The following is a 15505-nucleotide window of genomic DNA, read 5'->3' on the forward strand; positions in this document are numbered from 1 at the left end:
ATCGAATCGTCAGTGGGCCTTTCGGGGGGTTGGCCATTCCTCCAGAGGCGGCTCTGCTCAGGAGTCTGGAGCAAGTAAACCGGCCCAATTAAGCCAGGGGTGCCCACTCCTCGGTTGCAGTCAGGGGCAGGTTGTCCCGGTTTTACAAGGAGTGGATCAGGATTATCTCTGACCAGTGGGTTCTGGAGGTGATAAGGGACAGTAAGGCCTTAGAATTTTCTTGCCTGCTTAACGACACCTTCCTGGAGTCACACTGTTCTTTTCAAAGCAAGCATAACGCGGTAGAAGAAACTCTGCGCAGGTGGATAAGCTTGGAAGCCACCCTCCCGGTTTCCCTGGATGAGCAAGAACAGGGAAGGGATTCCATCTGCTTCATGGTGCCGAAGAACAGAAAGTACCCTCCTTCTATCTTGGACTTGCAGAAGGTGAACTTCAGCATATGAGTGCCATGATTCCGGATGGAGACCCTGCGAACAGTGATCGTAGCTGTCCGCAAAGGAGAGTTTCTGGCGTCATTGGACCACAGCGAGGCTTATCTCCATATTCCTATCTGAAAGGAACTCCAAACATTCCTCCGATTCAAGGTGCTGGGACAGCATTTTCAGTTTTGGGTCCTTCCCTTCGGTCTGGCCATGGCTCCTCGTACTTTCACAAAAGTGATATTGGTGGTTCACCCATAATTAGTATGACTGGCTCATTTGGGCGAAAACGGAGGAGGAGTGTACTCATTCAATGCAGCGAGTAAGGCAGCTCCTGAGCTCCCTGAGTTGGGTAATGAATGTGACAAAGAGCGACCTTGTACCCTCTCAATCTCTGGAATAATTGGGGGATGCGCTTAGATACCTGGCAGGGCAAGGTATTTCTGACAGAGGACAGAGTGATGAAATTGCAGGAGCAAGTTTCCCAGTTGCTGCATCTTCCACTCCTGAAGGTCTGAGATTATGTGCAGGTGCTGGGGTCCATGGCATCAACAATGGATCTGGTTCCGTGGACCTTTGCCCACATGCGCCCGTTACAGAGAGCATTGCTGAGAAGTATTATGTTCCCTTGCCTCTGTGGGAAGCCAAGACCAGCCTGGAGTGGTGGTTGTCTGACCACTCTGGGCAAAGGAATGCCTCTTAAAGACCCGGATTAGGTGTACTGATCATAGATGCCAGCCTCAAAGGCTGGGGAGTGGTATGTGAGGGATTCTCTGCCCAGGGGCTCTGGTCGATTGCAGAGAAGATGTGGTCCATCAATTGCTTGGATAGGGAAACAGTGCGCAGGGCATTGGAGCTGTTCCTGCCCCTGGTTCGGATGTTGTCAGACAATGCGATGACGGTGGCATATATCAATTGCCAAGGAGGTACAAGAAGCCGCGCTGTGGCTCGGGAGGCTCAGCTACTGTTTGCATGGGTGGAGTGCCACCTTGAAGGGATCGCGGCCTCTCATGTCGCAGGAGTAGACAACGTGCAGGTGGATTTTCTAAGCCGACAGCAACTGGACCCTAGAGAGTGGGAGCTGTCCCTAGAAGCCTGGAATCACATTTGTGCCAGATGGGGATTCCCTCAGCTGTATCTTATGGTGACAAGGGCCAACTCGACGTCCAATTCTTCAGTCACAGAAGAGAAGTCTGTTCGGTGGGCCTAGATGTTCTAGTGTGTCCTTGGCCAAATGGGGCTTCTTCTGTATGTATTTCCTCTGTGGCCACTTGTAGGGCGAGTGCTTTGTCAATTAGAAATGCATCCAGGGGCAGTGGTTCTGGTCGTGCCGGAGTGGCTGCATTGTCCGTGGTTCGCTGACTTGGGGCATCTGGCAGTGGAGAGCCCTCTTTGGCTAGTGCACTTTCAGGGCTTACTGCACCAGGGCCCCATGTTTTTGGATCGGGAGGATCACTTTTGTCTCGTAGCTTGGCTTTTGAGAGGCGGCGACTGTGCATGAAAGGTTATTTGGAGCCGGTTATTTCTACCCCCCTTCAGGCTAGAAGACCTTCCACTTCCATGGCTTGTTAAAGTGTGGAAGGTTTTTGAGTCCTGGTGCGGTCAACATAGCGTGGATCCTCTGACTGCTATCTAGCAGATTTTGTCCTTTTTGCAGCACGGGCTTTCCAAAGGTCTGGCTTATAATTTGCTCAGTCCTGGTTTTGGCGCTGGGTTGTCTGAGGCAAGGTGCAGGGCAGGCCTTTGGTTTCTCATCTGGATGTCATTCGTTTCCTCAAGGGAATGAACATTTGAAGCCTCTGCTTCACAAGGTTTGTCCAGACTAGAATCTTAACCTGGTCCTGCGAGTTCGCTGTGAAACTCCCTTTTGAGCTTTTGGGTCATGCCTCCTTGATGGATCTTGTATCTGGACGCAATCTGCTCAGCCAGACGTATTTCGGAGCTTCAGGCTCTTTCCTGTCACTACCCATTCTTAAGTATTTCCACCAACAAAGTGTCTGAGTATGGTGCCTTCTTTTTTGCCAAAGGTGGTCTCTGTCTTCCATGTGAATCAAACAGTGGAGTTGCCAGGTTTTCAACATGGGTCCAGAGACTCTGCCTTGAGTAGAGATCTTCACCTTTTGGATGTTGGACATGCGCTCTTGCGGTACTTGAAAGCTACCAATTCTTTCTGAAGGTTGGACCATCTTTTTGTGGTGTTCGGTGGCGTAAAGAAAGGAGATAAGGCCTTGAAAGCTACTTTGGCCCGATGGTTGAAAGAGGCTATTTCTCCGGCCTATATTGCTAAAGGTCGTGTGGTCCCCAGTGGCCTTAATACGCATTCTGCTAGAGAAAAGGCGGCCTCTTGGGCTGCGGTATGGTCCTCCCTGCGTGCTTTCACCAGGCATTGCCATTTGGATGTTCGGCCACCTGAGGAAGTGGTTTTTGGTGAAAGTATTTTGAGAGCGGGTCTTTCAGATTCCCGCCCGGTTTAGGGTTGCTTTGGTACATCCTGCTTGTCTGGACTGATCTAGGTATGTTAGGGAAGGAAAATTGGTTCTTACCTGCTAATTTTCATTCCTGTAATACCACAGATCAGTCCAGAGGCCCACCCCGGAATTGTTACCCAAAGACTGACCTTCCTGGTACTCGGATGTGCGGTATTGCTTTGACTGCAGCAGTTAAGTTGTTTTTAGTTCCCTAGTTGGCAGGGCATTTTGGGGCCTTGCGGTTTGTATAGGTACACCGGTTCAGGGGAGACCAACCCTGGGGTTTTTTTCCAGTTTGCTTGGGTGGGGGGGGGGGGGAAATTCTTATATAATCTTGGCTTGGGTATAGGTCAGTACTGAGGGGACTGCAGGTGGCACGCTCGGTTATGTAGAGGTGCCTCAGTGTTCTTTGCCTCCATCTGCTGATAGGGATGCATAAACCCACTTGTCTGGACTGATCTATGATATTACAGGAATGAAAATTAGCAGGTAAGAACCAATTTTCCTTTCTTTTTCATGCACATCTCTGTAGAGTTTAAAGACCTCTCTACTTTTCATCCTCCCTCCACTATCTACTGTATCTTCATGTAGACAGACCAATTTCATCTGCTACGCTTCAGGCATCCAGTGAAATGGACTATTCCTTGAAAGCATGTGCCTTAAAAAAAAATCAATTTCCTAGTGTGTAGACAGATGAACTCAGGAGCAGTGGGTTTGTTCCCATGCCACCAGATGGAGACAGAGCAAGCTGATATCAAAGTGTATATATAACCCTGCAGTGACCCCAGCCTGCCAGTATTCATCATTTCCAGCAGGTGGTAGGCGTGTATCTTCCTATAGGGATTGCTTTGAGCTTTTTGAAAGGAGAAATTTGAAATTCTAAATTCAGGAAAAGAACACTGCTCTCGTGTGGTGATACCCTTAAGGTCCCTACCCCAATTAAGAATTCCTAAGGCGATTTCCATGGTCCCTTAGATGTGTGCCTTGGTCTGGTAGCTAGGTTTCCCAGCATGGACTTAGCTGCTAGTTCAGCTGAAAGGCAGCGGGTACAGGAGGCCAAGGGCGGCAGTGATGGCAGATGCTATCTCCCCCCGATAGCCAGAGACAGTCTCTGTACTCAGCTGGTAAGTGCTGAGCTCAGGTAAGAGTTAAAAAAAAAAAAAAAAAAAAAGTTTTACCTGAACCAGAGACAGAGGGGTTTCAGGACTTCCTCCGGTCTCCATTCTCGGCGCACCATGATGACATTGTTTCCACTTCCGTTTGGGTTGGGGGACTGGCCAACCTGGCGGCTAGGCCCCACACTTAGGATTTTTTCTTGCACACCATATGGTAGGCTGTGGCAGCTGTTTACATACGCTCTTGTGTGTGTTCTGCTGCCCTCTATAGGCCATCGGTGTGTGCAGTGTGTTGGCTCTGCGCACACGTGCGCTTGGCTTTTGGGCAGGTTGTGTGTGCGCCTTGCCGAGCTTTCTTCTAGGTGCTTATTTTTTGGACACGTTTAATTTTTGAGTGTGAGCCATTTCAACACATGATGTGGTTAGTGCAGTTAGTGAAGCTGGGTTTAAAAAAGGTTTGGATAAGTTCTTGGAGAAGTCATTACCTGCTATTAATTAAGTTGGCTTGGGGATTGGCCTCTGCTATTACTGGCATCAGTAGCATGGGATCTTCTTAGTGTTTGGGTACTTGCCAAGTTCTTGTGGCTTGGTTTGGCCTCAGTTGGAAACAGGATGCTGGGCTTGATGGACCCTTGGTCTGACCCAGCATGGCAATTTATGTTCTTACTGCAGCGATGGCGCTGGTAAGCAAGAAGCCTAAGCATCTTCCTATTTGTGTTGCCTATCATATTAGGGCTGCTCAGCCTGACTTAGCTTTCTAATCTGTGACAGTGCTGCTCAGACGCCCAGAGAGATTTGTCTTCCTCGGATTTTACTAAGCCTGGCTTTTCTCATTCTGATGATGGGTTGGTCACGGCCTTGACTGAGGGATGCCAGATCTTGGTTCTCCCTTGCCTGGCACCTCTGCTGGTGAGGGCAGTTCTGTGGGACCAGCTCCAGTTCCTTCTGGGCTTGGTCTGGGCCTGGTTTATTTGTGCTGTATGCCATATAAGGGTGATACAGCCAGAGCTGTCTGCGATCCTGTGTCAGTGCTGTTTGGATGCTCGAAATGATTTGCCTCCTGATTTTGCTGATGCTGGTCCATCCCCTCAGTCTGAGAGGAGTGGGACTGGAGGTGACACAACTAGGACAACTAGGACATCCTAGTTGTGTCACCTCCAGTCCCTTCTTTGGTTTATCCACTGGCAGAGATGTCTTCAGGAGAAGCTCAATCATAGGACATCAAGTTTGGGCCCATGGGGCCTGGTATGGACACCTTTTTCTGGATGGAATTTTTCTAGACTGCAGAACTTTCTGTAAGCGGTTTCTTCAGAGATGGAAATGTCTCTTAAATCTGGATCACAGGCTCAGGGACTCCCCCCCCCCCCCCCCCCCCTTTCATCTGCTACTGTATACAAACACCATGGCTCGATACTCGCAATGTTCGAATAGATGTGAATCAAGATAACACTGATGATGATTTGGGCTGCTTCCCTCTTGAGGAAGGGAAGATTCCCCTGGATTTAGAGCCGCATAGAACTCTTCTCCGTTTCTTTCATAGAGATGAGTTGCCGGGTCTGATTTCTCACACTCCTAAAGCTGCTTGGGGTGGCTGGAAGTGACTTTCCTGGTGTGCAGAGAAGGATCTCTTATTAGTCATTCTGCGGAAGGCTTCATGTTTCTATCCCCTCCTGGAGGCGATTCAAGAATTGATTGATCTTAAATGGTGTGCCAGAGGCGAGCTTTAAAGGGGGACATGCCTTGGTGGATTTATATCCTTTGGATCCACAGACCAAAGAGCAGTTGCATTTCCCAAAGGTTGATGCGTTGATGTGTGCTGTCACTAAGCAAATCATTCCGGTGGAAGGAGAGGCAGCTCTAAAGAATACTCAGAATAGAAGGATTGAAGCTATCCTTAAGCACGCCTTTGAGGCCATGGCAATGAATTTACAAATTCTTCTTGTTCCCTGGTGGCTCGAGCTACTTTGCTCCTCTCAGGAGTCTGGTGCAAGAGATAGGTGGATGCCTGTCTGGCTTTTACAAGAGGTGGGTCAGGATCACATCGGACCAGTAGGTCCTGGAAGTGAATCAGGATGACTATGCTCTGGAATTTCTTCGCATTCCTCCAGATGCCTTTATGATATCTCCATGCAACTCCCCTCAGAAAAGGGTAGCAGTATAATCTACATTGAGAAGACTATTGACCTGAAAGCTATAGTTCCTGTTCCGAATTGCAACAAAGAATATGGGCCACTATTCCATCTGTTTTGTCGTACCCAAGAAGGGAGGGGTCTTTTCAATCCATTCTGGATCTCAAAGGTGTCAGTCGTCCTTTACGAGTCACTCGTTTCTGAATGGAAACTGTACACTCCGTAATAATGGCAGTACAATCAAGTGGAATACCTTACATCTCTGGATCTGACGGAGGCCTATCTGCATATTCCCATTCATTGGGAACATCAACGGTTCCTACAGTTGGCCATTCTGGGACATCATTATCAGTTTCAGGTCTTGCTCTTCAGGCTGGCCACTGTGCCCAAGATCTCCAGGTTTAATGGTGGTGGTGGAGGCCTTGTGCAATGACAGCATCCTAGTTCACCCATATTTGGACGGCTGGTTGATTCGAGCCAGTAGTGTGGAAGAAAGTCACCGGGCTTCTCACAAGTTATTATCCTTGCTGCAGGATCTAGGTAGGATGGTGAACTTGGCTAAGAGCAGCTTACAGCTCTCAGATGCTGGAGTATCTCTGCGTTCATTTTGATATGAAACAGGGCAGAGTGTTTCTGCCAGAGAGTTGTGTTCGGATGTTGATTGCTCAAATTCAAACCCTGAGAAGGACTGTTTGCCTGACAGTATGGTCTTATCTACAAGTCCTGGGTTTGATGGCGGCCACGTTGGAGGTTGTTCCCTAGGCGAGGGTGCATATGCAACCTCTCGAACGAACATTGCTTTCCAGCTGGAGTCAGCAGACACAGGACTATGTAATGAGGCTTCTCTTTCCTTTGGAGGTGAGAGTCCAGTTGCAGTGGTGGTTGCACAAAGGATAATCTCAGGAAGGGTGTTGTCTTGGAGGCGCTGGATTGGCTAGTGATCACAACAGATGCAAACCTTCTGGGTTGGGGGGGGGGCTCACTGTCAGGAGCTGATGGTGCAAGGTTGCTGGAATGCCTAGGAATGGCAGTGGAGCAATTGGCAGCATGAGCGATACTACTGACGTTCTTGCGGTTTGCTAAGCATCTTGAGGCTTGGATGGTCCAGATAATGTCAGACAATGGTGGTCTGCATCAATCGGGGCAGAACCAGGCGTCAACAGGTGTTGGAGAAGGTAGATGCACTCATGGTATGAGCAGAGCAACATCTGCTAGACCTATTTGCCTCCCATATTGCTGGAAAAGAGAGTATAAGGGCGACTTTCTCAGCCGGAAGAGCTTGGACCCCGAAGAGTGGGAGTTGGTGGACAAAGCTTTCCAGCTCATAGTGGAGCACTGGGCTGCCTGTCTCCAGACTTATTGGCGACTTCTGACAATGCAAAAGTTCCGTGGTTATTCAGTCGCAGACTGGATCCAAAAGCGCTGGGTATCGATGCTCTCGTTCAGGTGTGGCTGCATGTCAGGGTGTTGTATGCCTTCCCGCCATGGCCCCTGATAGGAAGGATTGTTCGTAAGATTGCAAGTCAGGCCAGCACCGTACATTTGATAGCTCCGAATTGACCCTGTAATTACCAGAAACATCAATACTTCCCTAGTGTACTCACCAAAAAGTTATAAAATGTGCATAGCCTACCAGAAACAACAATTCAAGCTTATTTTTTAATTATTTATTTAAACGTTGACATCTTTGGTTTGCAGGAAGGGAGGGGGGGGGACGAAATGGAAGGTGGTAATTGTTCGGAAGGAGAGTCCCATTCTATTAGAACATCTGGAATCTGGCTCTGTGGTGTCTGTTCTCTACTTGGGGGGGGGGGTCTGTAGCTCACTAGGACCTGCTTCTGGCTCACTTGGCCTCAACCTTTTCGCAACTAAAAATTGGTCTAAGGTTGTCGGTTTCTGTCTTTTCTTCAACACTATTCTGTAGTATGACATGACATTATCATTAAGCAAGTGAATACAATGATTGGCTTTCCCTTTGCTGGGTGGGTCTTCTCCCCTCAAATGTTTGTAGCTCTGTCCATTTTTTCAGAAATTCCTTAATTCCAGAAGAGGAAATTTGCTGCACTGATTGTTGCTGCTGCTCCTCCTCTTCAGAAAGCTCCTCAGCTGCCATTCTCTGTTGCTCAGCCAGAGGTTGCTGAAGTTCCTCTGTAGACAATTCCTCTGAGTGTTCCTCCACCAGTTCCTCAACATCAGCACTGTCTACCTGCAAGCCTATGGACTCTGCTATAGTGACAATGTCATTGACCACAGGGTCAGTTGCAGGCTCAGGCTCCTCTCCTTCGAAGTCTCGCTCTTCTATAATTTTAGGTCACACTTTCTTCCAGGCAGATCTCAATGTCTTTTGAGAGACATTGGCCCAGGATTTCTCTATTAACCCCACACATGAAAGGATGCTGTAATGTTCCTTCCAGAATTCTGTATCTGGAAGCACTTCTGGAACAGTTCCTTGGTGTATAGCTTCTTAAAGTTAGCTATGACCTGCTGGTCCATAGGCTGCAGTAGAGGAGTTGTATTGGGTGGGAAGAACTCTACTGTGAGCCATGGGAATTCTTCAGCCAACTAGTCTTCCAAGTCTCGTGGGTGAGCAAGAGCATTGTCCATGATGAGGAGAGCCTTGAGTGGTAAGCCTTTGTCCTCCAGCTATTTCTGTACAGTAGGACAGAAAACCTTCCTTATCCACTCAAGAAAAGGACTCTTGTCACCCAGGCTTTTCTGTTAGATCTCCACATGACCCCTAACCTATTCTTCATGATATTGTTTTCTGAACACTCTAGGGGTCTCAGAATGATAAAACAAGAGAGGCTTTATCTTGAGGTCACCACTCGCATTGGCACATAGCAATAAGGTTAGCCTATCCTTCATTGGCTTGTGGCCTGGCATTTTCTTTTCTTCCTGGGTAATGTATGTTCTCTTGGGCATTTCCTTCCAGAATAGCCCAGTTTCATCACAGTTCAAAACTCACTGACAGGAAAAGCCATTTCTCTGTGTCATTTCTTCGAAGTGGGGTATGTAGTTTTCAGCAGCCTTTTTATCAGAACTGGCAGCTTCACCATGCCTAGCTATGCTATGAACCCCAGTTCTCGCTTTAAAATTGTGAAACCACCCATTACTGGCACGAAATATTTCACCGTGTTCACTTGTTAATGGCTTATCCTTTACGATATCTGCATTTATAGCCCAACTTTTTCACAAATTAGACACTCAGGCAATCACCTGCCATCTGCCTTTCATTTATCCACACTAACAATAGGCTTTCTACCTCATCTATCACTGTTGATCGTGACTTACTAATTTGAGTTACACACCTAGCCACACTAACTTCCTTGTACAAATCTTTTCTTTGTAAGATTGTCGAAATGGTGGATTTTGACATGCTGTATATGAGAGCGAGATCGGTCACTCGAACGCCACTCTCAAATTTCTGCACAATTTCCTTCTTTTCGATAGTGATTGCTTTCTTTATCTTTGGGGCCATTTTTAACACTTCTTTGGTGTTCTGCAGGGAGAAGAAATAGATTAAAAAAAAAAAAAGAGAGAAATCTAAAGGTGTACAACCAAAAACACCACCAACCCCAGACACTTTTTTTCCCCTTCCCCCACCACTTCTGTGCACATCTATGGCCCTCCAGAAACTTCTCTGTACCTTGCCAGCTGAGTGCTGTTCCCCGATGCTGCTGTTTGCTGCAATTCTGTGCCGAGTCTGCCCACTTGCGGCTAGGATGAACAGGTCCCATAGGTAGCAGCAGCAACACTAGCCAGCCAATCTGTTGAAGTCCCGCCTTTCAAGACCAAAAAATGGGATAGGCAGTAACAACGGGCCAATTACAACCAATCCACGAAAAAAACCCAAAACTGCGTGCATGTGGCACGGGTCGTAACTTGAAATTTGGTCGTAACTCAAAATTTGATCATAACCCGAAAACTTAAATGTTGGTCGTAACTCGAGCCGTTCGTAACCAGAGGGCCCACTGTATACCATGATCTCTCAAATATGCATGTATTCAATTCTGAAAAAAATCTAATATTAACTGACCCTGCAAGCTATAGGCCAGTATGCTCACTGCCATACTTGTCAAAGATTATTGAAAGAATATTTTTGAAACAATGGATAGAATTTATGGATGACCACGAGGTTCTGTATTAGCAACAATTAGGTTTTAGAGCAGCTATAGTAGAGATACCCTACTTTTGGCTATCTTAGACTTATTTCATCAGGAGTTTGATGTTGGTCACCAGTGATATTTCAGCAGCTTTCAACAGCCTTAATCATACTTTATTACATGCACGATTCGCTGACCTAGGTATGTTGGCTTGGTTCCAGTCTTATCTTTCTAATTGAGCTCAGAAAGTAGTAATGGGGAACATAGTAACAGGGAAAGACCGAATGGTCCATACAGTCTGCCCAACAAGCTTCTTATGGTAGTATCTGCTATGCTGTGCAAGTTACCACCATGTTTCTCTTAAGGGTAGAAACTGCTACTCTGTGCAGTTATCCCAAAAGCCTTATGACAACCCATAAAAATTTACTGCTGGCAACATTTTTACTGGGTGATTAACCTTCTTGAAAATTCAGACAATGTTGCTTGATGTAGTTTGCTTATGGATGACCTTAGAAGTAGTCCTGTTATGTCTGCTTATCAGTTCCCCAGACTGTAAAAGTCAGGGTCCTTGGTTGTTGTCTGGATCCAACTCTCCTTTTCTCCTTGCCATTGAAACAGAGAGCAGTGTTTCAGTTGCATCAAGGCTTATTGGTTAAGGGTAGTAACCCCCCATGCATCCTTTTCTTCATTGCCATCATTTAGCCTTTAGGGGTTCCACAGTATTTATCCCATGCCCTTTTGAATTCTTTCACTGTTTTGGTTTTCACCACCTCTTCCAGAAGAGCATTCTAGGCATCCACCACCCTCTCCGTGAAGAAATATTTCCTGACATTGGTTCTGATTTGTCCCTCCCTGGAGTTTAACTTTGTGACCTCTAGTTCTACTGATTTCTTTTCAGTGGAAAAGGTTTGAAGTTCGTGCATCATTAAAACCTTTCAAGTATCTGAAGGTCTGTTACATATCTCCCCTGCATCTCCTTCTTGGTTTCCTCTGGTGACCGGTGTCCTTCTGGGATCAGCATTCTCTGCAATGTTTAACATCTATTTGAGGCCCATTTGTAGAGAGTTGGCTGACTTAGGCTAGATCCACCCATCTTTGCAGATGACATTTAGTTTGCTATTTCATTGAAAATGTCAGGATGCAATAACAGAAGTAGCTATTATGCAGCATTGGTTATCTACAAATAAGCTAAATTTGAGGAATACTGAGATTCATTTTTTGTCTAGATTTGTAAAACATCATGTTCCCTTATCTATCCATCTCCAAGATTGTATGATACCTATTTCTAATTAGGTCCATAATCTGGGTTTTTTATTTGATACTACGCTATAATTTGAATCTCAGGCAAATGCCATGGTATAAGGAGCATTCTTAAAGGTTCAGATGTTCTAGAGATTTAAGCCTTTTCTGTCTGTGGATCATTTTTGGACAGTTTTGTAAGTCCTTGTTTCCAGACTTGACTACTGCAATGCAATATGCCTTGATCTGCTGCATGTAGCAATACATGGTTTACAGATGGTTCAGAATGCTGCTGCCAGGGGTATTAGTAGGGACGGACAAGAATGAAACATCTCTCCAGTTTTATTCAGACTATATTTGTTACTGGTGGCTTGGAGGATGAAATTTAAAATTCTTATACTGATTCGCAAGGTGTTTAATTTAAAGTCAATGCACAGCATCAGTACATTGTTTAAAAAAAAATTTTCAAGTGTGCATCTTGCTCACTTGCAGAAATTTACTAAAGATACCATTCATGAAAGTTACACATTTGTGTGAGACAAGAGATTGGATATTTGCTATCGTGGGCCCAAATATGAGGAATGCTCTGCCTGATTCACTAAAGGCTGGGTCTTGACACACACAGTTTCTGAAAGCACCTCAAGGCATTCTTATTTAATGCAGCATTTGCTGTATTGCAGGCTCACGTAAATGAGTATGAGGGTGAATAAGTGGGTCGCATACTGATGAAATCCTGTAATGTGCTTAGTGCATTTTTTATGTATAGCATTTGTAACTTGCTCAGAATTGAAGATGGCGCGAGTATTTGTGTCTCCTCTTCTCTCTCCGTACACCTTTCCTCATTACCTCCATCAATGAGGAATAGATAAGTTGCATTTATTTGTGCCCTTCTTCATTATGACTGCTGTGCCTTATGCTTGAACTGGACTTCTGAGTGTCTCATGCAGCCCCCCCCCCCCGGTCGTAGTTTAATCCAGCCTAAAAACTAATCTTTTTGAGACTACTTTTAAATCTAATTCAGGTTCTCCCAAATGTTAGTCTTGTTGATTTTTAACCCCATGTCCATGGCCTCTAGTTTGTCCTGTATTTGGGTTTGACTAGATAGTCTCTGCTCCAGGAGTTTGCAATCTGTTATGAGTATCTTTGCAGCATTGTATATGTCTTTAAATAGTGGGAAAGCTGGAGGGAAGGAAGATGCTTGGGAATGTAGGCTGGAAGGGGGAAAAACTGCTGAGGGGTGCTGAACCTGGAGGGAGGGGAGAACAGCTAGGGGTGAAGCTGGAGGAAGAAGCTTGGTGCTATAAGGCTGAAAGGGAGAGCAGCTGGGGGTGGGGGGGGAGTGAAGCTGGAAGAAGAGAAGAAGCTTTAGGTGTAAGCTGAAAGCAAGTTAGAGAGCAATTGGGGAGGGAAGAAGCTTAGGGGAGGCTCAAAAGAGAGGAAAAAACAGCTTGAGGGAGGGGAAAAAAAGGAAAAGCTGGAAAAAGAACAAACTCATGTAGGAAAAATAGTTAAAAAAAAAAAAAAAACCCTCATTGTGTGGCAATGTAAAAACTCATTTTAAGAAAAGATATTGTGATTGACAAGGGTGTGTTGGGGGGGGGGAGGGGGGAGGGCACATAAATATAATTACTTGCCTGGTTATGGTACTGGGGGTGAATGTGCTTATGTAGAGAGGACTAAATTCAGAATCATGATAGCATTTCGTTCCTTAACATTATAATTTTGGACAAGGGTCCAGAGCTGCAAGGCAAATCATGATGCCTGTATTATGGTTGTATCACAAACTTGTAATCATTGTGCCCGTCCTTGGTAACAAACAGTGACAGCTTTTATTATCGGTTTCCTCTTTCCTTCCTATAGACAAAAGAGAGAGATCCTCAGCCAGTTCCAAAGTTTCAGAAAAAGCAATTAAACTGGTGGAAGCCTGATTACAGAAATAAACCAGTGGAAACCACAAGTGTGCAAGATGCCTATGGTAAGCAGCAAATTATTTGCACAGTAAGTGATGTTTCAAGTGACTGTTGGCATTTGCTATTGTCAACCTAAAATACTATTCTGAAAATATGCATTTATCTATTTATTTTTGGCCAAAATGATGATGGGTGAAATAATTTTTGTGAAATAATGGAGAGGGGACCGTGGGGCTGGGGGCGTGGCAGCGGTCCGGGGGTGGTCCCAAGTGCTCTGGCACAGTGCCTTGGGCATGGCGCGCTGGCAGCTGGCCAGCGCGCGCAAGTTACGCCTGCCTCAGGCAGGCGTAACTCCTGAAAAAAAGGTAGGGGGGGATTTAGTTAGGGCTGGGGGGGTGGGTTAGATAGGGGAAGGGAGAGAAAGGTGGGGGGGATCGAAAAAAAAAAGTTCCCTCCAAAGCCGCTCCTATTTCAGAGCGGCCTTGGATGGAACGGGGAAAGCCATCGGGGCTCCTCTTGGGCTCGGCGTGCACAAGTGTGCACCGACCCCCAGATTTTATAACATGCGCGGCAGGGCGCACATGTTATAAAATCGGGTGCACATTTGTGCGTGCTGGGTAATGCGCACAAATGTACCCCGCGTGCGTAACATTTTAAATCTGTCCCTTAGGCTTTTTTTTGCAAGCTGCATGGTAGGCCGCGACAGCCATTTTCACATGCTGTTGTGCGTGTTCTGCTGCCCTGTGTATGGCCGTCAATGTGCATGACGGCTCTGCGTGCGCGTTGTGCGCCCTTTTGGGCGCACTTTTTTACAAGCTTAACTTGGTGCATAGTTTTTGCGTGCACTTTACCGCATTTTCTTCTAGGTTCTTATTTTTTGGGCGCATTTCATTTTCCTGTACGTACCTGGATCAGTCCAGACAGTGGGTTGAGCCTCCTTTCCAGCAGGTGGAGACAGACTAAAACTTGAAGGATGCCCTATATCAGGACAGAGCCTATCCTCTACTCCTTCAGTATTCGTCTGTCTCCAGCAGGTGCAGCATCTCCCCTTCGGTTCTCTGCTGTAGGCTAGTCAGCCTCTTCTTCTTTCTTTTTCGGCTCAAGCAAGTAGTTCTTTGATTCCTGCTTGTTTTAGAAACAAAGGAAAAAAATCTATGAAGGAAATTTTGCCACCTTTTAGTGCTTTTACTGTTTTTTGTGTGGGAGACGTCCATCTCCCAGCTCTTGCCCGGCTCAAGGGGGCTTTGCCCCTTTTGCAGGAGGGGGTTCCCTGCATAGTCCTGAGTCCGTGGACGCTTCCAGGTGTGGGGACCGACGCTCTCTGGACCTCGTTTCCCCTCTGGCTGCCGAGAGGGTTTTTAACCCACTGCTGCGCTCAGTGGGGGGGGAGGGAGGAAAGGAGTTTAAAAGTTTCAAACTTTCAATAAGTTGCAGGTACTCACCTACCTCTAACTTATTTGCAGCAGTTGACCAGCTTTTTATTTTTTTCTGGTCAGAGTAGGGCTAGAACCGGCAGCCAGAGAAAAGCAGAAGGCAGCAGGTTTCCCGCCTGCTCTCTCCTGCTGTGCAGGATGTCTGTCAAGCTTTTTTCAGCTTTTTTTTCTTCAGCCGCGTCTTAGCTATGTTCCGGCTGGCAGCCTGCCTTTCTTGTGGGCTGCCCTCTTCGCGTTTTTCGTGGCAGGGCCTCTGCACTGCTTGCCTGCCGGGTGGGGAAGGTCCCTCCTTGGCAGGACAAGCAAATTTAGCCCGGGGCTCCAATCCTCCCGGCATGGCTAGGCCTTTCCTGGGTCGGCAGAGCCCGGGAACGGCCGCCATCTTGGATTTTTCATCGGGGCCGATTTCAGTGCTCCCTGGGGCTGGGGGGCCAGATTTTTTTGATTTAACCCCCGATTTGGCCCCCGCGGGTGCCCAGGAGGGGGTCCTGACCTTCCCTCGCCCTCCCCCGCCAAATCCAGGGTCCCTTTTTCAGTGGATTTCGTCCTCATGTACAAATCTTATCTAACTAGCCTGCATGAGCTGGACGAAAGCCCCCCCCCCCCCCCCGCCAAAAATCTCTCGCTCAGCACTGTAGACCACTGAACCGGCCGCGGAGCCCCAGGGACCAGTGCGGGTGGTCCCGGGG

General features: G+C 47.0%; 1 protein-coding gene across 5 annotated transcripts in view; it reads left to right on the forward strand.

Annotated features, from left to right (window-relative positions):
• Nucleotides 1-15505, forward strand: part of LOC115087676 (gametocyte-specific factor 1-like) — a 160248-nt gene that overhangs the window by 4326 nt on the left and 140417 nt on the right. For all 5 annotated transcript variants that reach the window (XM_029595135.1, XM_029595139.1, XM_029595138.1 and 2 more), the window contains one exon: nucleotides 13334-13448. In XM_029595135.1, the coding sequence (XP_029450995.1) occupies nucleotides 13334-13448 (115 nt within the window). The remainder of the gene's footprint in view (nucleotides 1-13333; nucleotides 13449-15505) is intronic.

Source organism: Rhinatrema bivittatum, chromosome 3, assembly GCF_901001135.1.
Source record: "Rhinatrema bivittatum chromosome 3, aRhiBiv1.1, whole genome shotgun sequence".
Taxonomy (NCBI): Eukaryota; Metazoa; Chordata; class Amphibia; order Gymnophiona; family Rhinatrematidae; genus Rhinatrema; species Rhinatrema bivittatum.